The sequence below is a fragment of the Lethenteron reissneri genome, chromosome 4, assembly GCF_015708825.2.
Source record: "Lethenteron reissneri isolate LAM-NWPU_2019-01 chromosome 4, ASM1570882v1, whole genome shotgun sequence".
In the NCBI taxonomy this organism is placed as follows: Eukaryota; Metazoa; Chordata; class Hyperoartia; order Petromyzontiformes; family Petromyzontidae; genus Lethenteron; species Lethenteron reissneri.
This window is the reverse complement of record NC_083782.1, coordinates 1,256,428-1,283,527: the sequence shown is the minus strand read 5'-3', so window position 1 is coordinate 1,283,527 and position 27,100 is coordinate 1,256,428. Positions and strand designations below refer to the sequence as shown.

Here is a 27,100-nt window from a genome sequence, read left to right as displayed (position 1 = left end):
CAGCGGTGGCCAGCTAAGGGAGCAGCCAGCGGAGCTGCGAGAGAAGACAGCAGTGTGGCTGCTGGAGAGAGGGCGGTTGAGGAGCTGCGGTGAACACAGCCGGCGAGGCTGTGTGTGAGAGGCTACGAGAGCGACGAGAAGAGAAACTGCAGCGAGTGCAGCCAGTGGGGGCTGCGTGAGGGTAACAGCGGCGAGGCTGCTGGAAGGTTACGAGAACAACGGGAGACCAACAGAGGAGCTGTTGGCGTGACGGGGTTAACAGCAGTATCAGTATCAGTGCGGAAGACTTATAGAAGGACAGCCGTGTGGGTTACGAGGAAGAACCGAATAAAGGACACCAAGCCAGACTTCGTGGTCGAGTCCTTTATTACACACATACATGCGGGCACCAAGCGACAATGAATAAAAGATGAAGAGCATCGCACAACCATTGCTTGTAACAGTCATCGTTGACCACCTGAAGTCGTTGCTCGACATCAACATCAGCCGTACGAAGGCCGACGACGAAGAAGAGTCGTTGTGGTGGTCAAGTTCCAGGCTGTTTCCCATTAACACTGCATCAGGTGGCGGCGGTGCAATCTTACAAAGGGCATTGCCGAGGAAGGGGAGGAAACGCCACCCCCTCTCACACCGCTTCCTTTCGTCCGAGTCAACTGCCCGAGTGGCCAGGAGGGCCGTGGGACGCAGGGACGGATCAAGGCACGGGCCTTTAGGGGCTGCAAGCCCATTGGCCTCCACAAATTTAGTAAAAAGTTATTATTTTATTTGTTGTTAGCCTTGTAAAAATAAATTATATTTTTCTTTAACTTTGCTTTCAAACTTTTGAAAGTATTACTGGGGGCCTCACAGTCCCTGTAGTCAAGGGGCTTACAACATCTTAAGCCGGCCCTGGTGGGACGTGGACTTGGCCTTGGGCAAGTCGACAATTTCACTTGTTTTGTTCATGCCTGTAAAGCACGATGTATTGCGTGTTTTTGCACGCATAGTGCTGTAGACATCAAGTTTGATTGATTGGGCAGTCAACTCGCGAAATTGGTTTGTTTGATCGCGTTGGGGCCCCGTACCAAACGTGCTCACGTTTGTCTCACGCTTGTCTCGTGGTTGCTTCAAATTGCAGTCCGTTCTACCACAGCGGCGTAGTTTTGCGTCACGCGAATTGGCTGCAACGCGATGAATGCATTAGGGAACACATTTCTGTTTTCATAACGCGGGTGCCCATTGGATAGTAGGGATAAGCGGTGGTACGACGGCCTCGGCGTAGCATCGCACACCACTACTCCTCCTTCCACTCCACCACTCGCCTCAAGAAGCAATCTTAGCTTCTTCTTGTGGCATTACATTGAATAATTTCTTCTGGTTAAAAATGTTTTAATTAAAAAAATATGTTACCATTAAAAGCTGTTAAGCGAGTCTCTTCACACCGTTAATCGTCTCCTATCTTCACCCTCCTCCATGGCTACGTTTACTATTGTTTAGCGACGAACATTGTAACATACATTTTTCACTAATTTTCATGTTTAAATGAATGAATTATACTATTGAACTAAAACAAAGTAATTAAAAAAGAACACGTACAAATCAACAGCAATATCACAAATTATTAAAATATGGCAGTGATATTGGCGTTTTCGGAACCTAATTCCCCCTAACCCCTGAATTCCCTTTGAATACGCGGCAATGATAATAACGCGGCGACCTTCAGGAATGCAACTACCGCGTTATCGAGGCACAGACTGTCGAGAAATTCAAGTCGCACATTAAACGCCGTCGCGAGCGGAAGGCGGCACGAGACTTTTCAGGGAATCGGCCAAACATCACAGTGCACAGTCGGTTAAGGCTTTCGAGGATAAATACTGGCCTCATTTAAATATTGGCAGATGCTCCTCATTGCATGGTCTTTTTTTATGTAGATACCTTAGTGCCGAAGCAGCAATCGCCACTAATGGAACAAACCGCCCCAGGCGATTTGGCCGTGTTCGAAAGATTGCATCGCAGACCAAATATATTTGTTTACAAAAAATTCATGCTCGAAAGCACTTCACCGAGAAAACAGTGACCGTATAAATAGTCTACGCATTTGACAATCGCTTCACGAGGGTGTGCTTCAAGTAAACAAACGATTGTACAACGTATGCCGGTAAATAATGCCGTAAAGAGCCAAGACGTCACGAATGGCTGCATAGACAAAATACTCAATACTTGGCATACCAACCGCGTCTGTCCAGTTTGTTAATTTCACATTTAAAGCCCTGCAATTCGAAATTCCCGTGAGTGAACGTCTTCACGACGCTCCCCGTACACCCCAGGACAGAATACATTCTGTTTCAGTCTGTTTCCAATTTAAATTCGGATTCCTCACTTGCTCATGACAAACGCTATTGCTTTTGAACCGTCACTACTTCCGCCGCTAAAAAGTACCCGACAGTTAAAAAAGTTAAGTGACATTTTTTTGATATGTACACTGCATTTATCAGTAAATAATTTATCTTTTGATTAGGGCACAGAATGACCTAGCCAAATGTGTCCTAAGACCCTCCAACTACCCGACAGCCAAATAAATAAAACGGTCACGTGGACAACCATTTCACGAATTTAAATAAAGGATATACAGTCGACCCTTCTGCATCGCGACTTTCCCCATCGCGGTTTCGATTTATCGTGGGGTCGGCATAAGAAAGTAAATGGGAATGTTTTGAGAGTTTTTCAAATGCATAAAATATATGTACACAGCCCCCCCCAACCCCCCGGCTGGAGGTGCTCGCTTTGCTCACGAAGGGGACCTAAACATTTAATGCTGTTTTTCCAGATCGCAGGGGGCCTGCGCCCCTAACCCCTGCGATGTGGCAGGGTCGACGTGAACACGCAAATGTTAGTATTGTAGCGACGACGTAATGCTGTGAACTCTGGAGGAAAGTTCGTAATCTCAACATGTAACATGGCAGCATTGCAAAGCAAGGTATTAAAGCTTAACACGTTGAGGGTTTAAAGAAAAGTGGCAAAAAGTGCGGGCAAACAATAGAATTCTATATCACAAGCTTACTTGACATTTTTATAAAGTGATTTGAGTTACAACTTTAAAAGGTGCCACTCACAATAAGTACTTAGAGCAAGAAATGAAAGACTTTCCTATTGAACACGCGTTAGCAGGCAGCGAAGTGTGGCAGCGTACCGAGACTTGTTCTGACTCAACAAGAGGATGTTGAGGGATGGCGCGAGAGCTCCACGCTGCCTTCAAGGACAGTTTCCACAAAAGTTCAGTGGCTCAACCTTCATGTAACCGGCTCCCCTCTTTCACATTTTTTTGCCAGGTGCACCCCGATATACGTTGATTGCACAATATATTTTTTTGTTGGAAGAAAACAATGCTAAATGCCAAAGTAAATGCGGTTCCAGGCCGTTTGGCTGGCCGCCGCGTTGTTTACAGGCCGTGTCGTCGTTCACACTACTGCTGCTGCTGCCGCTACTGCCGCTGCTGCTGCTGTGCGTTCCACCACGGTCCGTGCGCTCCTCCTGGCCCTCCCTCACCCTCCTAGTCAACCCCTTAGCCCTCTCCACCTCACACGACATTCACCGCAGTTACTGGTGAGCGAACTACAGCGTGCAGTGTTACCTGTCTAATCTAGTTTTTATTTCTAGAGCGCCTTCACCCAAGGCGCTTCGCTATTATTTTCCATATTTATTCATGAAAATATCTTAGTGGCGTTATTTTAGGTTTTGGGTTAGAACATCTTTTCTTAGGAACGCATCTTTGGCTATGTAATGGGACATTATGGGAGAATACGCTTCAAAATGCTGCAGAATTTTCACCTAACGTTCATGTTTTCAAGAACGAAACCCGTATATCGAGGTAGACCCGCACATCACCTTATTTTATATTTACAGAATGGCTTTGTTAAAGGCGCTTTGCACGGTTTAAAAAGCGGTAACAGAATAAAGTTATTTAGATGGCAAGGGCGTGCTAGGGCCATGCAAAGAGTGACCACAACAGAGGGTCACGTGGGGGCCACAAAAGGGCAGGGGAGGGATGGGAAGGAGTGGAGGAGCGAGGGGTGGGAAGTGGAAGGGGCAATACAAAAGAGGTGAGCTTTGAGAGAGGAATATGAGGAGGTGAAGGATGGGGACTGCTTAATGTAGCGGGGAAGTTTATTCCAGTGAAGAAGGCGAGTTCTGGAAGGATGTCCCTTTAGAAAAGTGAAAAAAAATGTCACGACCGTGACTGTTGCGAAATGTTACTGCTGCATTGCTACCGATAATAATGTAACATCTGCAAATGATTCCTAAATGTTAATTGAAAATTAACTTAAAACTATTTCATTTTTTCCAGGTAAGGCCACTAAGCTATACAGTAGTCCCTGGGTTAACGTGTTTAATCCGTTACTCGAAAACGACTGTTAAACAAAACAATTTAATCAAATATAGGAATTACATGTTAAAAGCATTCATCTGTTCCAAGCTGATCGGAAGTTGACCTTAATAATTTCCTGCTTTGTTTTAAAGCTTTTTAACTTTCCTACTCCTCTTTTCCTTTAGCGAATTCACGTTAGGGGTCATTGCAATCACATATGAGTTTAAAAATAAGTAAAAATCACTGAGTCTGCAAGATCTGTTTCCACTGCCACAACAGAAAACGCAATGCAAACAAAGCCAGTTGACGTCTAAACACTCATAGGTGAGCGTCGCTGATTGGCTCAGGGTATGGCTCAGCCCCACTTACGAGCGCTCGGATTGGCCAAAATTGGCGCCCGCGTGCCCAACGTAAACGTACCGTTAGTCACAATGTTAACGTTCGTCAAAACCATGGGGTCCTATGGGAGGCGAAACGTGAACTGAAAAACGGTAAACCACTGTCACTGTTAACCGAGGGACTGCTGTAGTAACTTGGCCACAAATTACTTCTCAACAAAGTGACTTATCACGTGGAAATGTATCGCAGCCAAATACTCTTAAACGCAAGTTTCTAAATGTGGAGGGAGAAACCGGAGGACCCGGAGAAAAATCCACGCAACCATGGGAAGAAAATTCAAACTCCAAATATAACAGGGAGAGGTTGTTCACATCTTTCCACAGCAGCGCCATTGAAGTCTGCCCTCGCTCCTCATTGGTCGGTGTTGAATCGGTCTCGTGACCAGCGAACTCAACTTGGCCAGCAAGCCGACTCGCACAAGGGGAGACGTCTCCACGGCCAGATGAGCGTTTGCCACTCCGTTCGTCACCGGTAGCATCTCGATATTCTCTGCGTCCCCACGTGCAGCTTCACCCCCGTCAGCCCTGTGGAACACAAACGAGGGTTTACAAACTGCGCGGCGCCTGCCCACGGCACAGGGGTGACAATACTTAACGGGGATTGAACCTCGGATTGTATCCGGCATTTGCTCAATATCTCCAGCATGGCCATTATGAATCCTCAAAGAGACACCCATTCCTAGGGACTGAACCTGTGATCTCAAAGGTGCCTCGGACATGATCACTCTGAACCTGTCTTCCAAGCACCCTCTGAACCACATTTACGTTAAATCGCTTCCCCAACTTCTCTTGCTAGTGCGTGGCTAGAGGGGGCACACCTGGGTGAGTGGAGGGATGTCCCAGACGAGCGACGTTTCTTCACACATATGGCAATGGCAATGGCAATACAAATTGAGGAAAATATGACGACTCCTGCCACGATGGTCAATGTCGGCGAGCTGGTCCATGGTGTGGGCGAGTTCTCCCCTCCAGGGGTGTCCTTGCCACCACCAGTGTCCGTGTGCGACCGCGGGGCTGTGGAGACACGACAAACGGCATCAAGCACCGACATCCACTCACAAGCAGCAGTAGCAGCAGCAGTGGTGCAACCAGCAACTCAACGCAGCTGCACGTGCAGCCAGGATTAGACTGCGAGATAAACGCGTCTTCGCTGGCCGCAGGGAGAGAGCTCTCCTGCTGCAGGACTGGCGGCCCAGGGGCCGAGATGGCAGCAAAAAAACAATGACAAAGTGGCATTCTGTTTCAAGAGCCTCGTGGGTCATGAAATGCATCACAAGTGACTGCAAAGAGCCATCGTGGCGCTTCCAACCTCTGCTCATTCACCTGCAGCCACATGCAGAGTGAAAATCTTCGTATGCTTCTTCCAATCTATTGTTATCTCGGCTTGGAAAGTCATGGGGCTGTGGCTCCTGGAGACGTTGAAGATTGTGTGGGAGCAGTTGCCTTTCTCCACGTCTCTCAGGGTTGGGGAATTCATCTTAGTCGAGTCGTCAATCTGAAACGAGAAGCGCCAGCGTTCACGCACCCGAGATCCGCCGTCTCGTTTGGAGTGGCGTGGCATTTCAAGGTACAACAAAGTTGTGAACATTTATTTCGCGAACTCGCACTTGCAATGGGCCACTTGTTCAAATTACAATGTCAAAGGCCCTCCAATCTGTTTTACATGTGTGAATAAATATACAAAGTTGCTGATTAAAAGTCTATCCCTTGGTTGAGCCTTTTGTTATGTTTAGAGCTCACACGGCAGCCTCCACAGCCACGACTCTTCGGCATCTTTCTCGGGGTGCGAGCAGAGGAACGTTTCTCGAGATCTTCCACCTCTGGTGCCTCTACAGTCTGTTATTCTATATTGATGTGGTGTTTTCATAACGCGAATTGCATAAAACGCGATCAATGTATTAGGGAACGCACTTTTTATAACGCCGATGCAAATTGGACATAACGCATTGGAGTGAACGGAAATACATCGCGCGAGTAGGAATAAGCGGTCGTACGGCAGCTTCGGCGTAGCATCAGACAAGGCAGTGGGATGCCGCTGGATGCTTCTAGATGCTACCTACACACCTCAGTCTTTGTTCGACCTGTGTACGCATCTCACGTGTTATCGCAGACTGTGCTTTACCCTATATCACATTTTATTTATGATAGCGCGATGTTTATGTAAAGCGGTGTTCTTCAGGAACGCAACTACCGCCGCGTTATAGGAGAACAGGCTTTACAAGTGGGCGGTGCTCCCCGCCACTCTGCCACTGTGCCGGAACGTCCCCCTGCAGCCCGATCTGCCTTGCTTACAACAACGGGTCTTTGTGCTCCACTCTCCCTGTGGAAGTAAAAAAAACACAGGCCATCCCGTTGTCTGCTGCACGCCCTCTTATCAAGGGTGCCAGTCCCCCATTGCTCTCCCTTTCCCTGTGCAGAGATTTAAGCCACACCATCTCTGAAGGGGAGGTGGAGGTGGGAACTCTGTGGGCAGTGATGGACTGGGACTAGAATTCGGGTCAGGTATTTGTAAACACAGTGGCCCAAATTTCCGTGTGAACTTATTGGACACAAAAAACAAATGGTCCGATTAGGAAGAATCTTTGGGGCTGCCGAATATGGGGCCTTAATGCCAACTGAGAGCGTAAATAAGCAATGAAACGTATACATCAGTGGTCATAAAATATCACATTTGCAATTTCCCCACACAGACCGGCCCACCGTCCCTCAGAATGGACAAGCCCCACCGGGAATTTGCCAGTCCGAGTCCGTCTGTGGGTACCATCAATGCCTACAAAAATCTATATTTACTTAAGTACTGAACCTAATTACTTGTGTTTGGCCTGGCGGCACCCACAGCCACGACTCTCGGGTGTAAACTACCAAAGACAGATTAGGAGGGGGAGGTGGTCGTCCTCGTTACCAAGTCCTCTCAACCTTATTAATTCCACGGCATAAATCTGCTCAATCTTCGCAGCACACCAAACACACACAAAAAATCGCTGCGGCAACTCCATCCAGCAGTGGATTGGTCATGGATGATGTGTGTGCGTGCACGTCCCTTTCTCAAGTGATACGCCGCTACGGATGGACTTGGTGCCATTGTGTAAATGTGGAATTTCCACAATTGCGTCACGTGTCGCTCCCTCCTCCTCGATCGCCGTGTGTTCGCCGAGCCTCGTCGCGGTGACTCATTGAGAACCGCGGACGCGTGAGGTTTGGGTTTGAGGGTACCTGGCGCAGCCAATTAACTAAGAGGGGGGATTTGCGTGTTTTGTGTGTCGGTCAGGGCACGTGTGCCGTGCTGGCCTTCATAGATGCTCACTAACAGCACTTGCCACTACAGTTGAAGGCTATATGGGGGATATTTGTCGATGTTTAATTGGTAATTGTTAAGATGGCAGTGTGATCATCTGTCTATTTCATGGCTTTACTTGGATTTCTATGTCTGTCTACAGTGCTCATATCAACGTCCATGTGTCTGTCTATTTAATTGTTTTACGTTGATGTTTGTGTCTTTGATCTTTGTTATTACTTCAATGCCTGTGTGTCCGTTGATCAATTTGAAAATACCGCGGCACACCTGATGGCACTTTGCCGCGCCGGCACGCTGGTTGTGAAGCACTGCTCTGTACTACCGAGATGAACGCTGCCCCGACCAAAAGCCTCATCCTGGTAACGCTAAGACATCTGACCTGAAATGCCTAACACCATGTCACTGTCTTACAGACGGAGTTAACGGGAGACCCTCTGTGCCACTAACCATAAACAGCCCGGGCTCTCATTGAATGTGATGCGATCCCATGCCGGGCAGATGTCCCTGTACGCTCATAGAAACAAGGCGGACGCGGTACGGCAGCCTGTGGCGCAGAGTGGAATTGACGATGACGCGTACCAGCGGTGTCCAGATCGGCCTCTATGGAGGAGGCTCATGAAGGAAGCTGCTGGGCATTTGGAGGCAGTCACCCTCCGACAACAGCGGAGGGCAGAGGAGCGACGCTCACAACGATGAGTGGAGCGTGGGGTGGCTAAAATGCAGCAAGCTGGTACAGTAGGTGGTGCATCTGGCAGTCATTTCAGTCAAACCATGGCAACTAGGTCTGTCCCGTGACCTCCTGATAGCAGCGAGCCTTCGACAATTCACATGGCCTCAGAGTGCACCTAGCCTGGCACAAGCACTGTGGTGATGTCACCCTCACATAGTGGCAAACGGTAACTGCTGCTGCATAGCAAATTGGATACCAACTGTTGAATGGAAGCTGCCTTTCCCCTGTCTCTCACCACCCCATGCAATACAAATATTGGTTCCCATTTTCGAAAACTCTGTAAAACGTGTTGGGTAAAGACGAAGGGCTACAGAAGGCTGCAACAACCTCTGACGGTCCAAGTGAAACAGGTGGTGAGCAGCAATTGCGGAGCTGACTTTCCTGCTCTCGATGGAATTCAATGAAGGTTGAGGGAGCTAAAAAAAAGAAAATTCGTTTCACTTGATAGTTGGTGAGATGCAGAGGCAAGTAATACAGATTCTGGTCAACAGGCGAGCAAATCAATGACACGTGACTAGACAGAGGCAGCATCAGCAGAAGATGGAAAGGGGGGCGAGACCAAGGATGAGAGGGAAAATATGAGCAGACTGGGTGGAAACATCAACAGCCTGGATAAACTGTGATTTTTTTTAAATGAAACAATCCAATTTGGTAATTCGCTGAAAAAACTTACCAGAACCAAGTTATTTCCGATGAGCTGCGACCACTTGAAGGTGACGTTCCCTTTGCCGATCGGCAAGGAGCAAGGCAGAGTGACGTCGTCTCCCTCCACCGCTTGCACCTCGTCCTTCACACAGATCTCCTGCGCCCAGTCGCACTCCACGAATACTACGCGGGAGGCAGAATGAGACGCCCGTTAGACGCCTCGTCTATCAGTTGGCACCCCGTCACAAGTTCACGTATTAGGTATAGCCCTGTGAGCCATTCGGCTCTTGAATCGGGTGCAACCGCAACAAACAAACAACAGAAACATGAACAAAAAACATCTTAAAGTGAATATGTGACTAAGTGCAAACAGAAAATCCAAGAAAAGACAGCAAAATATTGCAGAAAAAAAATCACCGTACACCAACGCTGTGTGCAAAAATCCCAGTGGGATGCAAGTCGAACAACCAACAACAACCACAAGACAACCTAGATTAAGGCCATCAGTCTAACTCTGTACTACAACAAACAAACATGGCTAAACCAATACACTTTTCGAAATCACCAAAATAAAGCCATGAAAGCAATGAAACAGTGATCATAGGAACTGTGACGGAATTTTCACAGTAAATGGCATAAACAACATGTACTACCAAAACCCGGCAGCCATAGCTGGCTGCATGAGTCACTCCACAACAGCAGGAGCATCAATCGGAATATTATAATTTTTCAATGCACCTTTAAGATCAGCACACTAAATCAAAACACAGGTCATACTTTGTAGCGATCATCCGGAGCGAAACATTTTATTTTAGGCCACTGAATAGCACTGGCAGCTAGGGGTGTACAACTCCTCTAGAGCAGTTTTGAGTGAAGATCTCATAGGTAGTGACTCAAGTTTCAATTTATTGGCAACAGCATTCCAGACCCTGGGGGTATCAATAGCAAAGGCCCTTCCTCCAGTATATGTACGGCAATAGGGAATATGAAGCTGGTAAATGAGTGTAGACCTTAGGTCACATTTGTTCTTTGAAACAGAGAGGAGATCCAGCAGGTAATCTGCGGATTTTTTTGCAAGTACATCATAAATAAATAAGATCTGGTGCACAAGCCGTCGAACATTCAGAGATGTTAAGTTTGACCCAATGTAGAGATCACAGTGGTGAGTCCTATATGGGCAGTTCAATGTAAATCTTAAGGCTGAGTGATACATTGAGTCAAGCGTCTTCAGTACAGTACTTGGGGCTGATTTATACACGATGTCACAGTAATCAAGTAGAGGCAGTATGGTAGCTTTTATCAATTCCAAACGGAACATAGGGGGGACACAGTGCTTGTGTCGATATAGAAAACCAAATTTAATTTTTGTCTTTTTCCCAATATAATCAATGTGATCTTCAAAATTCAGTTTTGAATCCAGGATGACCCCAAGATACTTATAGATCTTGACTTGCTCTATTTGATCATTATTTAAGGAATGTAATTGGGGGAAAATAACTTCCCGCTTTAGTCCTGGTGAGAAGCATAGCACCTTGGTTTTGGCAGGATTTAGGACTAGTTTAAGAGCAACTAGCTGATGTTGTAGTTTGTTGAAATCACTCTGGAGCTTAGCAATCACGTCATCTGGAGAGCGGCCAGCAGTAATCAGTACCGTGTCATCTGCAAAAAGATTTACCCTGGAATAATCCAGTTCAGTGCCCAAGTCATTTACATAAAGAGAGAACAAGAGGGAGCCGAGAATGGAACCCTGTGGAACCCCTTTTGTTATCTTAACACTGTTTGACCTCCAACCATCTGTGAGTACAATTTGGGTGCGAGAAAAGATGTAATTTTTTAACCATTTTACTGTGTTTTCGGAAAAACCGAGGCAACTTATTTTACTAAGCAGGATGTTGTGGTCTATTGTATCAAAAGCTTTGGACAAGTCAAGAAAAAGACAGGCGCAGTACTGCTTATTATCAAGGCTACTGTAAATATGATTCAGAGAGTCTAATGCAGCAGATGTGGTGCTGTATTTTTTTCGGAACCCAGATTGTTTTAGATGTAATAGATTGTTGGCGGACAGGAAACTGCTCATTTGGTAGTTCAATAATTTTTCAAAAATCTTCGTCACAGGCGTCCACACGAAGAGAGACCGATCGCTCCGCTTTCCCGTGCGGTATCCCACGACGGACGCTTTCATCCCACCCACTGCCCCTTGTTCCCACTTCATCAAAACACACACACGGCTACAAGGACTCAACAACGCCGCGCTTTGTCAAAAACTCCATCTCGTAACGAATTAATTATACACCGTCGCACTAGTTATTCATGCCGATTCTTTCGCTATACTCTATGTTTAGTGGTTGTTATAAGTTCGCTCAATGCAGACGAGCTGAGCGCAATGCACACGTGCAGAGCCACGCCATGGCGTCAGATGGAGTGTTTGTCGTGCATGCAGTGTCAGTACTACGGTAGTCCAATTCAGCCCCAGTGGATAGGTACAGAGTAAGGTGACAGTTTGAGAGGAGCTCTCCGATCTGGAATTCATCATCAACATCCGTTTTCTGCTTTCACGCTGTTCGCTGTGACATTGCCAGCCGTTTTTTTGCGGTAACCGATTTCTCATTCTTTTTTTACCAAATCATGTTCCAGAGGTCTGTGCGTTCCATAAAACTATAAACTATTTTTTTATTTTACCAGATAAGGCTCATTGAGCTATATATTTTTCAGAAGCTACCTGGCTATCACAAAGGATAGCTGAACGAAGTGGCTTTTCACGTGGAAATTTATTGCAGCCAAATACAGTAGAACCTCTGGTCACGAACGCTTCTGACCACGACCAAATCGGGTTCCAACCAAAAAATTTACAAAAATGTTTAATCTGGTCATGAATACATACTCGGGTGGAGATCAAACACGGCCGCGGCTGATTCCCCTTCCACGCCACTTTTTTTTGTAAGCGCCAAATTTCCTGTTGTTTGTTTACAAACAACATCGACCCACGTGTGGCCGCTTGCTCAGTCAGTCTCACTTAGTAATCGGTCTCGGTCAGACGTGCGCTCATTTGCTCATTCGCTGTGAACTCGTGAAATTCGGAGAGAACTCAGAGTTAAGTTTTGTTGAATCACACAAAGCGTAACAGTTATGTATATAACTTTTGTTATATAAAATTCCTAGTAAGATATTAATTTTGTGAGTGTAGTCATACCCCTCCCCCCTCATTCAAGCCGTAATTTAGAGAGCGAAAGCGCCTGAGTACGTAAATCGCCAACATAAGAACCCGTTAATCTCTTCTCGCATCATTCATACGATGATGCGGTGATGTAAACGTTCATACGATATTACGGTGAATGCTTCCAAAAACAATACTGTACCCAAATATTACTGTTAACTTACTTTCAATAGAAACATGAATTGCTCATACGAATATTCTCTCTCTCAGAATCGACCGGCTGATGTAGCAGACGAAACAATCATCTTGTTGAATGATTCTAAACCTTGACGCGGCAATGTTAGTTTTCTCTGTTGTTCAAGGTTTTCTCAGTGTTATTCAATGTTTTTACATTTAGTTTACTATTATACTGTGAATTCTATGGCATAATTAACAATTTTTGTGCTTTAAAATAAAAACAACTATATTTATATACAGTTTGTAGGAGTCTGGAACGGATTAATCGTATTTACATACAACCCAATGGGGAAATTAGGTTCGAGTCACGACCAAATCGGGTTGCGACCAAAGTTATGGAACGAATTATGGTCGTGACCAGAGGTTCTACTGTACTCTAAATTATATGTTTCTAAATGTGGAGGGAAAAACCTGAGGACCCGGAGAAAAATCCACGCGACCAACGGAGAGAACATGCAAATTCCAAATATACCATCAGGCTCAGGGTTGGGATCTAACCCACGACCTCCTGTATACCAGGTGAGGTAGTAAACATTTCGCCACCGTGGCGCCAAATCTTCAGTGCCACGTCTCTTTTATCAACGCTTCTTCACCTCAGGATGTGATTTGTGGTGTCATATCATTTGCTCCGTTTCCTTTGTATCTTTCTCCACGCACTCTGCATTACCGTATCGGTCGATTCAAGCATGAAAGTGGGAACAAGTTAGTGCCCCCCCCCATACCCTACACCCCCCCCCCATACCCTACAACCCCCCCTACCCTACAACCCCCCCTACCCTACAACCCCCTCCCATCCATACCCTACAACCCCCCCATACCCTACAACCCCCCCTACCCTACACCCCCTCATACCCTACACCCCCTCCCATCCATACCCTACAACCCCCCCATACCCTACAACCCCCCCTACCCTACACCCCCCCATACCCTACAACCCCCCCATACCCTACACCCCGTCCCATCCATACCCTACAAACCCCCCCCATACCCTACAACCCCCCCTACCCTACACCCCCCATACCCTACAACCCCCCCCATACCCTACACCCCCCCATACCCTACAACCCCCCCCATACCCTACAACCCCCCCCATACCCTACAACCCCCCCCCATACCCTACACCCCCCCATACCCTACAATCCCCCCCCCCCCCATACCCTACACCCCCCCATACCCTACACCCCCCCATACCCTACAACCCCCCCCCCATACCCTACACCCCCCCATACCCTACACCCCCCCCATACCCTACAACCCCCCCCCCATACCCTACAACCCCCCCATACCCTACAACCCCCCCCCCCCATACCCTACACCCCCCCATACCCTACAACCCCCCCCATACCCTACAACCCCCCCCCCATACCCTACAACCCCCCCTACCCTACACCCCCTCCCATCCATACCCTACAACCCCCCCATACCCTACAACCCCCCCTACCCTACACCCCCCCATACCCTACAACCCCCCCATACCCTACACCCCGTCCCATCCATACCTTACAAACCCCCCCCATACCCTACAACCCCCCCTACCCTACACCCCCCATACCCTACAACCCCCCCCCATACCCTACACCCCCCCATACCCTACAACCCCCCCCATACCCTACAACCCCCCCCATACCCTACAACCCCCCCCATACCCTACACCCCCCCCATACCCTACAATCCCCCCCCCCATACCCTACACCCCCCCATACCCTACACCCCCCCATACCCTACAACCCCCCCCCCCCCATACCCTACACCCCCCCATACCCTACACCCCCCCCCATACCCTACAACCCCCCCCATACCCTACAACCCCCCCCATACCCTACAACCCCCCCCATACCATAAACCCCCCCCCTACCTACACCCCCCCATACCCTACAACCCCCCCCATACCCTACAACCCCCCCCCCATACCCTACAACCCCCCCTACCCTACACCCCCTCCCATCCATACCCTACAACCCCCCCATACCCTACAACCCCCCCTACCCTACACCCCCCCATACCCTACAACCCCCCCATACCCTACACCCCGTCCCCATCCATACCCTACAAACCCCCCCCATACCCTACAACCCCCCTACCCTACACCCCCCCATACCCTACAACCCCCCCCCCATACCCTACACCCCCCATACCCTACAACCCCCCCCATACCCTACAACCCCCCCCATACCCTACAACCCCCCCCATACCCTACACCCCCCCATACCCTACAATCCCCCCCCCCATACCCTACAACCCCCCCATACCCTACACCCCCCCATACCCTACAACCCCCCCCCCATACCCTACACCCCCCCATACCCTACAACCCCCCCCCATACCCTACAACCCCCCCCCCATACCCTACAACCCCCCCCATACCCTACAACCCCCCCCCATACCCTACACCCCCCCATACCCTACAACCCCCCCATACCCTACAACCCCCCCCATACCCTACAACCCCCCCCCCCATACCCTACAACCCCCCCTACCCTACACCCCCCCATACCCTACAACCCCCCCCATACCCTACAACCCCCCCCATACCCTACAACCCCCCCCATACCCTACACCCCCCCACACCCTACAACCCCCCCCATACCCTACAACCCCCCCCCCATACCCTACAACCCCCCCCATACCCTACACCCCCCCATACCCTACACCCCCCCCCCCAATACCCTACACCCCCCATACCCTACAACCCCCCCCATACCCTACAACCCCCCCCCATACACTACAACCCCCCCCCCCATACCCTAGACCCCCCCATACCCTACAACCCCCCCCATACCCTACAACCCCCCCCCCATACCCTACAACCCCCCCCATACCCTACACCCCCCCCCCCATACCCTACAACCCCCCCCCCATACCCTACAACCCCCCCCCCCCATACCCTACAACCCCCCCCCATACCCTACAACCCCCCCCCATACCCTACAACCCCCCCCCAAACCCCTACACCCCCCCATACCCTACAACCCCCCCCCATACCCTACAACCCCCCCCATACCCTACAACCCCCCCCATACCCTACAACCCCCCCCCATACCCTACAACCCCCCCTACCCTACACCCCCCCCATACCCTACAACCCCCCCCCCCATACCCTACAACCCCCCCCCATACCCTACAACCCTCCCCCCATACCCTACAAACCCCCCCCCCCCATACCCTACACACCCCCCCCATACCCTACACACCCCCCCCATACCCTACACCCCCCCATACCCTACACCCCCCCCATACCTACACCCCCCCCATACCCTACAACCCCCCTCCATACCCTACACCCCCCCCCATACCCTACACCCCCCCCCATACCCTACACACCCCCCCCATACCCTACAACCCCCCCCCCATACCCTACACCCCCCCCCATACCCTACAACCCCCCCCCCATACCCTACAACCCCCCCCCATATTCTACAACCCCCCCCCCCCATACCTTACAACCCCCCCCATACCCTACAACCCCCCCCATACCCTACACCCCCCCCATACCCTACAACCCCCCCCATACCCTACAACCCCCCCCATACCCTACACCCCCCCCCCATACCCTACACCCCCCCATACCCTACAACCCCCCCCCATACCCTACAACCCCCCCCATACCCTACACCCCCCCCATACCCTACACCCCCCCATACCCTACAACCCCCCCCATACCCTACAACCCCCCCCCCATACCCTACAAACCCCCCCCATACCCTACAACCCCCCCATACCCTACACCCCCCCCCCAATACCCTACACCCCCCCATACCCTACAACCCCCCCATACCCTACAACCCCCCCCCCCATACACTACAACCCCCCCCCCATACCCTACACCCCCCCATACCCTACAACCCCCCCCATACCCTACAACCCCCCCCATACCCTACAACCCCCCCCATACCCTACACCCCCCCCCATACCCTACAACCCCCCCCCCATACCCTACAACCCCCCCCATACCCTACAACCCCCCCATACCCTACAACCCCCCCCCAATACCCTACAACCCCCCCCCATACCCTACACCCCCCCATACCCTACAACCCCCCCCATACCCTACAACCCCCCCCATACCCTACAACCCCCCCCCATACCCTACAACCCCCCCCCATACCCTACAACCCCCCCCTACCCTACACCCCCCCCATACCCTACAACCCCCCCCCCATACCCTACAACCCCCCCCCCATACCCTACAACCCCCCCCCATACCCTACAACCCTCCCCCCATACCCTACAACCCCCCCCCATACCCTACACACCCCCCCCATACCCTACACACCCCCCCCATACCCTACAACCCCCCCATACCCTACACCCCCCCCATATCCTACACCCCCCCCATACCCTACAACCCCCCCCATACCCTACAACCCCCCCCATACCCTACACCCCCCCCCCCCCATACCCTACACGACCCCCCCCATACCCTACACCCCCCCCCCATACCCTACACCCCCCCCCCATACCCTACAACCCCCCCCCCATACCCTACAACCCCCCCCCCCCCATATTCTACAACACCCCCCCCCCCATAACTTACAACCCCCCCCATACCCTACAACCCCCCCCATACCCTACACCCCCCCCCATACCCTACAACCCCCCCCATACCCTACAACCCCCCCCATACCCTACACCCCCCCCAATACCCTACAACCCCCCCCCCCCCATACCCTACACCCCCCCCCATACCCTACACACCCCCCCCATACCCTACAACCCCCCCCATACCCTACAACCCCCCCCATACCCTACACCCCCCCTATAGCCTACAACCCCCCCCCCTAACCCTACACCCCCCCCCATACCCTACAACCCCCCCCATACCCTACAACCCCCCCCATACCCTACAACCCCCCCCCATAACCCTACACCCCCCCCCCCATACCCTACACCCCCCCCCATACCCTACAACCCCCCCCCATACCCTACACCCCCCCCATACCCTGCACCCCCCCCCATACCCTACACCCCCCCCATACCCTACACCCCCCCCCCATACCCTGCACCCCCCCCCCATACCCTACAACCCCCCCCATACCCTACAACCCCCCATACCCTACAACCCCCCCCCATACCCTACAACCCCCCCCCCCCCATACCCTACAACCCCCCCATACCCTACAACCCTCCCATACCCTACAACCCCCCCCCCCCATACCCTACAACCCCCCCATACCCTAACAAACCCTCCCATACCCTACAACCCCCCCCCATACCCTACAACTCTCCCCCCATACCCTACACCCCCCCCCATACCCTACACCCCCCCCCCATACCCTACACCCCACCCCATACCCTACAACCCCCCATACCCTACAACCCCACCCCACCCCTACACCCCCCCCATACCCTACACCCCCCCCATACCCTACAACCCTCCCCCATACCCTACACCCCACCCCATAACCCTACAACCCCCCCATACCCTACAACCCCCCCATACCCTACACCCCCACCCATACCCTACAACCCTCCCCCATAACCCTACACCCCACCCCCCATACCCTACACCCCCCCCATACCCTACAACCCCCCCCCCATACCCTACACCCCCCCCATACCCTACAACCCCACCCCATAACCCTACAACCCCCCCCATACCCTACAACCCCCCCCCATACCCTACAACCCCCCCTCATAACCCTACAACCCCCCCCCATACCCTAACAACCCCCCGCCATACCCACACCCTCCCCTCATACCCTACCACCCCCCCATACCCTACACCCCCCCCATACCCTACACCCCCCCCCATACCCTACAACCCCACCCCATACCCTACAACCCCACCCCATACCCTACAACCCCCCCCATACCCTACACCCCCCCCCATACCCTACACCCTACAACCCCCCCCCCCATACCCTACAACCCTCCCATACCCTACAACCCCCCCCCCCCATAACCCTACAACCCCCCCCCCATACCCTACACCCCCCCCATACCCTACAACCCCCCCCCCCCATACCCTACACCCCCCCCATACCCTACACACCCCCCCCCATACCCTACACCCCCCCCCATACCCTACAACCCTCCCATACCCTACACCCCCCCCCATACCCTACACCCCCCCCATACCCTACAACCCCCCCCCCCATACCCTACACCCCCCCCCTCATACCCTACAACCCCCCCATACCCTACAACCCCCCCCCCATACCCTACACCCCCCCCCTCATACCCTACAACCCCCCCCCCATACCCTACACCCCCCGCTCATACCCTACACCCCCCCCCCCATAACCCTACAACCCCCCCCCCATACCCTACAACCCCCCCATACCCTACAACCCCCCCCATACCCTACAACCCCCCCCATACCCTACAACCCCCCCCCCCATACCCTACACCCCCCCCCCCTCATACCTACAACCCTCCCCCATACCCTACACCCCCCCCCATACCCTACACCCCCCCCATACCCTACACCCCCCCCCATACCCTACAACCCCCCCCCATACCCTACACCCCCCCCATACCCTACACCCCCCCCCCCATACCCTACACCCCCCCCCCATACCCTACAACCCCCCCCCCATACCCTACACCCCCCCCATACCCTACAACCCCCCCCCATACCCTACAACCCCCCCCCATACCCTACAACCCTCCCCCATACCCTACACCCCCCCTCATACCCTACAACCCCCCCCCCCATACCCTACACCCCCCCCATACCCTACAACCCCCCCCCCCCATACCCTACAACCCTCCCCCCAATACCCTACACCCCCCTCATACCCTACAACCCTCCCCCATACCCTACACCCCCCCCCCATACCCTACACCCCCCCCATACCCTACAACCCCCCATACCCTACACCCCCCCATACCCTACAACCCCCCCCCCCATACCCTACAACCCCCCCCTCATACCCTACACCCCCCCATACCCTACAACCCCCCCCCATACCCTACAACCCCCCCCATACCCTACAACCCCCCCATACCCTACACCCCCCCTCATACCCTACAACCCCCCCCTCATACCCTACAACCCCCCCATACCCTACAACCCCCCCCATACCCTACAACCCCCCCCTCATACCCTACAACCCCCCCATACCCTACAACCCCCCCCCCCATACCCTACAACCCCCCCCCCCCCCCATACTCTACACCCCCCCTCATACCCTACAACCCTCCCCATACCCTACACCCCCCCCCCATACCCTACACCCCCCCCCATACCCTACACCCCCCCCATACCCTACAACCCCCCCCCATACCCTACACCCCCCCATACCCTACAACCCCCCCCCATACCCTACAACCCTCCCCTCCCAATACCCTACAACCCCCCCCCCCCATACCCTACACCCCCCCATACCCTACAACCCCCCCCCCCCATACCCTACACCCCCCCCCATACCCTACACCCCCCCCATACCCTACACCCCCCCCCATACCCTACAACCCCCCCCCCCCCCATACCCTGCACCGCTGGTCAACTTCGTGGCCAGGCGAGGAGTCGGCGACCAAAATAAAAAGTCGTATTTCGGTTGAAACTCGTGGATTTCAAGAGCCGCCGCGAGCGGCTCCGGATCCGCAGGTTGCCGCCCCTGGGACTCGGCAATGTTGGCCCCTTTACCGTGCGGCTGCTTATGGGATTGGTGTCCAGAAAACGTATTTCGCACCGCGCGCAGTCAACCGTGCCAATCACAGAGGTGCGTGGGGGTGGTGACGGCGATGATGGTGATGATGGTCACGCTGGAAGATGGTGGCGATGATGACAATGAAGACAGCTACGATGATAGCGATGGTGGTGTGCCGAGTGGCTCAGCGTGCGAGGGCCTCACCGATCATCCACAGGAGCAGTACGGGACGTGTCCAGAGCTTCATGGTCACTGCGCCTGCTGATGAACAGAGCCACATCGAGAACTCTGTGAGACGTTGTCTGGCTGGAGGAGTCCACCCACCCACCACACCTCGGTAGCGAAACTTGATCTCGTTTGACCAGAATCACCACTCAGTGGGAATCACGCAGAGCTGCTGAACATTGCCACTCGATACGCCACTTGGTTACGAGCTATCGTTTGCGATAGCCAAGTCGTCTCTGAATAAGAGCTACGTAACCTAGTGAGCCTTCACCTGGCGAAACTAAAACTCTTCAGAACAGGAGCAGCACAGCTGGTCGGTCAATGGCCGGGCAGGGCACGGCACGCGTGCGTGACCCACCACCCCCTCCCTACTCCCTGTGACAGGGCACGGCACGCGTGTGTGACCCACCACCCCCTCCCTACTCCCTGTGACAGGGCACGGCACGCGTGTGTGACCCACCACCCCCTCCCTACTCCCTGTGACAGGGCACGGCACGCGTGTGTGACCCACCACCCCCTCCCTTCCCTGTGACAGGGCACGGCACGCGTGCGTGACCCACCACCCCCCTCTACTCCCTGTGACAGGGCACGGCACGCGTGTGTGCCCACCACCCCTCCCTACTCCCTGTGACAGGGCACGGCACGCGTGTGTGACCCACCACCCCCTCTCTACTCCCTGTGACAGGGCACGGTACGCGTGTGTGACCCACCACCCCTCCCTACTCCCTGTGACAGGGCACGGCACGCGTGCGTGACCCACCACCCCCTCTCTACTCCCTGTGACAGGGCACGGCACGCGTGTGTGACCCACCACCCCCTCTCTACTCCCTGTGACAGGGCACGGCACGCGTGTGTGACCCACCACCCCCTCTCTACTCCCTGTGACAGGGCACGGCACGTGGTGTGTGACCCACCACCCCCTCCCTACTCCCTGTGACAGGGCACGGCACGCGTGTGTGACCACCACCCCCCTCCTACTCCCTGTCACAGGGCACACCACCCCTCCAACTACCTGTGACCGGGCACGGCACGCGTGCTGTGACCCACCCACACCCCTCCTCTACTCCCTGTGACAGGGCACGGCCACGCTGTGTGTGAACCCACCACCCCCTTCCCTTACTCCCTGTGACAGGGCCCGGCACGCGTGCGTGACCACCACCCCCTCCCTAATCCCTGTGACAGGGCACGGCACGCTGTGCGTGACCCACCACCCCCTGCCTCTTACTCCACTTTGACAGGGCACGGCACGCGGTGTGCACCCACCACCCCCCCTTCTACTCCCTGTGACAGGGGCACGGCACGCCCCGTGCTGTGACCCCACCACCCCCTCTCCTACTCCCTTTGGACAGGGCACCGGCACGACAAGTTGCTGTGACACACCACCCCCTCCCTACTCCCTGTGACAGGGCACGGCACGCTGTGCGTGACTCCCACCACCCCCTCCCTCTACTCCCTGTGACAGGGCACGGCACGCGTGCGTGACCCACCACCCCCTCCCTACTCCCTGTGACAGGGCACGGCACGCGTGCGTGACCCACCACCCCCTCCCTACTCCCTGTGACAGGGCACGGCACGCGTGCGTGACCCACCACCCCCTCCCTACTCCCTGTGACAGGGCACGGCACGCGTGCGTGACCCACACCCCCTCCCTACTCCCTGTGACAGGGCACGGCACGCGTGTGTGACCCACCACCCCCTCCCTACTCCCTGTGACAGGGCACGGCACGCGTGCGTGACCCACCACCCCCTCTCTACTCCCTGTGACAGGGCACGGCACGCGTGCGTGACCCACCACCCCCTCTCTACTCCCTGTGACAGGGCACGGCACGCGTGTGTGACCCACCACCCCCTCTCTACTCCCTGTGACAGGGCACGGCACGCGTGTGTGACCCACCACCCCCTCTCTACTCCCTGTGACAGGGCACGGCACGCGTGCGTGATCTACCAACAGCTGTGCCGCTCGGTGAGAAGTTCTCGTCCGCGGACTCGTGACGACTTTCAGTGGCGCGAGCGACGACGACGTTGGCTCACGAGGTCAGCGGAGTTCACGAGGTCAGCGGAGTTCACGAGGTCAGCGGAGTTCACGAGGTCAGCGGAGTTCACGAGGTCGAGGGGAGCGAGGGAGCGACGTTCCGAAGCAGCCACCCACGTGGGTTGCCGGCACAGTGTGTGGGGACGGGGCTAGTTCCGCCCGACCGGCATCGCCCCCCAGCGGTGGAGATTTTTTCTGTAATAAAAAAAAACTTTGTCTAGAAATTGTTTTGTTGTCCATGATACAGGTTGTTGGGTCTTTTTTTGGTTTGGGGGGGTTAGATCACATAAATATATCAATATATGGGTAACCCCGCCACCACCCGACACAGCCACATACTGTAGTAAGGTTCGTCACGTAAACGGAACGTGTCAATGGGTCACTGCTTCAGCACACACCGGTTGTGTGTTGTAGAGTAAAGCCACGACGTTGACCATTCAAATACCGTGACGTTTCACCCGAGGGGGGCCCTCTCCATTCCCTGCCCCCCTCTCCGCTCATCCCCAGCCACCCATCCCCAGCCACCCATCCCCTTGACCCCTGCCACTAGCGGTCAGCTGGCTGCAGGGAGTGGCATCAGATTTAGGCAGCGTGCGTGGAAGAGGAGGCCAAACACCGTCGAGAAGGGCTGCACCCAGCGCCTCTCGTCCATACGCCTTGAGCGCTGTATAAGATGGCTAGGAGATGTTCACTACCTCGCCTGGTGCGTAGGAGGTCGTGAGGTTGATCCCGACCCTTACGCCTGCTGCTGTATATTTGTAGTTTGCGTGTCTCCCTGTGGTCACGTGGGTTTGTCTCAGGGTTTTACCTTCGCATTGAGGATCAACATCACAGCGCGTTTAGAGGATTCGGTTGCTGCTATAAATGTCCACGTGATGAGCCACTTTGTTGAGCTCTCATTTGTGGCTAGGTCGCATCTGAAAAAGAGCCGCGTAGTTCAGTGGGCCTGAGCTTGGTAACATAAATGTTGTTGAGTTTCAGTGGCGTGGTGCTCCTATCCAATAATACCGTATGATAAACTACGTTACAGAGATTTATCATACAAACTTGTTCGCTGTTCAACTTGGTATTTACTTACCTATGTCAAAACAGAAGAAGGTTCAGCCATTGATGACGACTTGTTGTTATTGCTGTGTGTTTCGGAGAAAGAAAATGGAAAATTCGTGTTTAAAAGAGTTGCTTTGTCAGAAGTGGGATTCGAACCCACGCCTCCAGGGGAGACTGCGACCTGAACGCAGCGCCTTAGACCGCTCGGCCATCCTGACGCGATACAGAAGCGCTCTCGAGCAACCCTCATATACCACTATGGGGCAGTCCATAAATGACGTCACGCGATTTAGGACGATTTTTGCCCCCCCCCCCCCTCGTCACATGGCGTCACAAAAATTCAGACCCCCCTCAAATATGACGTCACAAAGCTCTGCCCCCCCCCCAACCATAATTCCATTTTGAAAATAAAACACGCTTCAAATCGCTTTAAACTATTGTCAATGTAGTGCGTATTTAATGTGGCGCTGCACTCTGATGTTGTAGGAGAAAACATTTATTAAAACGGAGGCGTTGGAAAGCTTAAATGTAGCATAAAATTCACTTGAAAATATTCAACGTCTAACTAAAACTGCAGATGTTCAAAATATAATATTGAAATTATCTTATAATGATAAAATATTAAAAGTAATTATAACTATAAGAAAATACTTGAAACTTTGTAGTAGAACGAAGCAAAATGGAGAGTTCAATTATAACAATCACGTGTTCATTCCACAAAATGAAAAGCCCTGGTAGAATCATTAGAATCAAAATGTTTAATAACAATCATTAAACAATTTTCAAAATATATGCTTCTCCATTCTCCCACGGAGAAGCAAAATGCTCCTTCATGGAATAAATAAAAGGCGACCTTAGTAAATTTAAATAATAAAATAGTTAATAATGAAAATTTATCAAAATTAGTGTTGTTAGTACAATTCTATATTTATTTAAAGTTGCGAATTTTGATGTGACGTCATATTTCTCAAACCCCCCCCCCCCCTCGTCACACATTGTCACAAATGTTTGACCGCACCCCCCCACCCCCCAGGTGCGTGACTTTATTTATCGAAGGCCCCTATACACACCACTACTACACAAACAACAACAACCGCCATTCGCCACTAAGTGGCGGTGACGTCACCACGACGCTTGTGCCAGGCCATGTGCACTTTGAGGCCACGTGAAGTGTCGAACGCCCGCTGGCAGGAGGTCACGGGGCAGACCCAGCAGGTGCCACGGGTCGACTGACTGAGATGACCGAGATGACTGGCTGATGCACCACCTGTGCCCCCTACTGTACCAACTTGCTGTGCTTTAGCCACCCGGCGCTCCGCTCGTTGTTGTGATCGTCGCTCCTCCGCCCTCCGTTGTTGTTGGAGGGCGACTGCCTCCAACTGCCCAGTAGCGTCCTTCACGAGCCTGCTCCACAGAGGCCGATCTTGACACCGCTGGTACCAGTCATCGGCAAGTCCACTCAGCTGCACGTCCGCCTATACCACATCACTCCATCTCTTCTCTAGCCCGTGCCATGCCCGTTTAGCCCCCTCTATCTGGCCAAACAAAAGCTGTTTAGGCATGCGGTGGCTGGGCATGCGGGTTACATGACCCAGCCAACGCAGCCTTGGCTGCAGGAAGAGCTGACCGATGGGACTTTGTCCAGATCTTTCAAGGATTTGTGAGCTCCTCACACAATCCAGCCTGGTTAAAGCAAGGATGGATCGTAGGCAGGCCAACCTAAATGTTTCTAACCGGCGAAGATGCTCCATTAGGGGGAGGGGGGGGTCCACGTTTCGCAAGCGTAGATAAGGGAGGGAATGACCGTGGCCGGGAAGACCTGAAGCTTCGTGCGGGATGACAGACCAGGTAGCTTCCACACAGCGTTACGCAACCGATGAAAAGATAATGCCGCTCGACTGATAAAGAGCGAGACCTCTGCTGTCAAACCGGAACCGGTCATGAGCACACTGCCCAGGTAGAGAAACTCTCCACAACTGCCCCATCTCCCACTAGACACACACCACTACTGCTCGTTGTCGTGACTTGTGTTGCTGTTGTAATTAACGACGCCCGTGATTCGTTGGTGTCCTGTACAATTCCCTGCCCGGAGAGAGCGGTGGCGCAGCAGTTAGCACCACTGAACCCGGAAGCCGCAGAATTCGATTCCCAGCCACGGTGAACGTCAAGCTGCCACTCCCCCTGGAAGTGATTTAATGGTTGTAATGTACTAACAGCAAAATGAAACTAACCTCGGGCCCTCATCCATCACTGGAGCACCATGAGTGGAGCACGCAAAGCAATATTGCAGTACGCGGTTTGTGGGGATTGTTTGACCATAAGTGGGGGGACATAGAGGCGAGAGCACAGAAGTACAGGACAACGGTTGAATTTGCGACACTGCTCTGCTGACAACCTGGCGTACAATGAAAGGCTCCAGTCACCAACGCAAAGTTGGGTGAACTTTGTAAGGTGGTCGGGTCAACTTTGGCCCAAGGTTTTACTTTTTGTTAATAACTGGGCTTCAAATCCTGCTGAGCTTCTGAGATCTGGATGATATGGGGGGGGGGGGGGCCCATTTGCTGGGTGATTCGTCTCACTTGGGGCAAGCGAGAGGTGCGGAGCGACGTTCCGCTCCCTCCACCACCGCGTCACTCGGTCGGCTCCCGCCGGCGCCCCCGCCGACCGAGTGACGGGGGCCCAGCGCGCTCGTGCTGCCGGCCTCGGAGCCGCACGGGGTGAAGACCGCGCGCCCGCACACACCGCGGCCCCGCCAAAGGAAGGGGGCTGCGAGGCGGCGCCCGCACTCTTGCACGCGATTGCATCACTCGCGCCAACGTGGTGGCGATCCGCGCGTTCACTCTCGCCGCGCGTTCCCCCACCGCTACCCCGGGACGCAGTTTTTTCCTAGATTTTTCTGTTTGCGCGAAGTCACTTTAAGATGTTTCTGGTTCACGTTTTTGTTTGTTGCGGTTGCACCCGAGTCGAGAGCCGCGTGGCTCACAGGGCTACACCGAATGAAATTATTCGGCTCGCATGGCGGACACCGCACCACCTACGCTCCTCGCTAACTTTTATTCCTGGCGCAAAACCACGAACCCAACCACGAACCCGTAGAGTCAGCCGCGCAGTCGGCATTACCCGGGGAGAGTTTCTCTGCCGTCTCCGCTGCCGCTCCTGCTGCTGCTGCCGAGCGACAGCCAACTCGTCGCCGTCATCAAGCAACAGAATCCAATGCGCGCCCGCACACCCGGATATTTCACCTGCACACGTGTGGGTGTTGCAACCAGCCGTACTGGTTTGTCGGCCACGGGGATTGCTCGGACCAATCGGCACGTATAGTGAGCAAAGAACCATTGCGCCAGCCGTGGGTGACCTCTTATGACCGGGTGGGCAAAGGCGGCCGTCGTCCCGGTGT

General features: G+C 53.4%; 1 protein-coding gene and 1 non-coding gene across 5 annotated transcripts; both read right to left on the bottom strand.

The window, feature by feature from the left end:
* Nucleotides 1-464: 464 nt before the first annotated feature.
* On the bottom strand, nucleotides 465-26,956 carry LOC133348844 (uncharacterized). Of its 4 annotated transcripts, none has more exons than XM_061561913.1 (7): nucleotides 26,824-26,956; nucleotides 22,570-22,851; nucleotides 20,604-20,660; nucleotides 9,442-9,596; nucleotides 6,067-6,238; nucleotides 5,562-5,757; nucleotides 465-5,268 (listed from the first exon to the last, which is right to left on the bottom strand). In XM_061561913.1, the coding sequence occupies exons 3-7, from the start codon at nucleotides 20,644-20,646 to the stop codon at nucleotides 5,052-5,054; spliced, it is 783 nt and encodes a 260-aa protein (XP_061417897.1). In that variant the 5' UTR covers nucleotides 20,647-20,660; nucleotides 22,570-22,851; nucleotides 26,824-26,956; the 3' UTR covers nucleotides 465-5,051. The 4 variants fall into 4 exon arrangements, with proteins under 4 accessions (XP_061417897.1, XP_061417905.1, XP_061417910.1 ...); XM_061561921.1 differs by having other exon boundaries at nucleotides 22,656-22,851; XM_061561926.1 differs by lacking the exon at nucleotides 22,570-22,851 and having other exon boundaries at nucleotides 26,824-26,915.
* On the bottom strand, nucleotides 23,839-23,921 carry TRNAL-CAG (transfer RNA leucine (anticodon CAG)). The gene has a single exon. It is a non-coding gene; the product is annotated as a tRNA-Leu (tRNA).
* Nucleotides 26,957-27,100: the final 144 nt, after the last annotated feature.

Coding starts and splice junctions, on each gene's coding strand:
- LOC133348844 (XM_061561904.1), bottom strand. CDS start 20,679: ATGTGGCTCTGTTCATCAGCAGGCGCAGTGACCATGAAGCTCTGGACA. Junction 6,239..9,441: donor TCGGAAATAACTTGGTTCTG/GTAAGTTTTTTC, acceptor TTCTCGTTTCAG/ATTGACGACTCGACTAAGAT. Junction 5,758..6,066: donor CACTCTGCATGTGGCTGCAG/GTGAATGAGCAG, acceptor GTGTCTCCACAG/CCCCGCGGTCGCACACGGAC.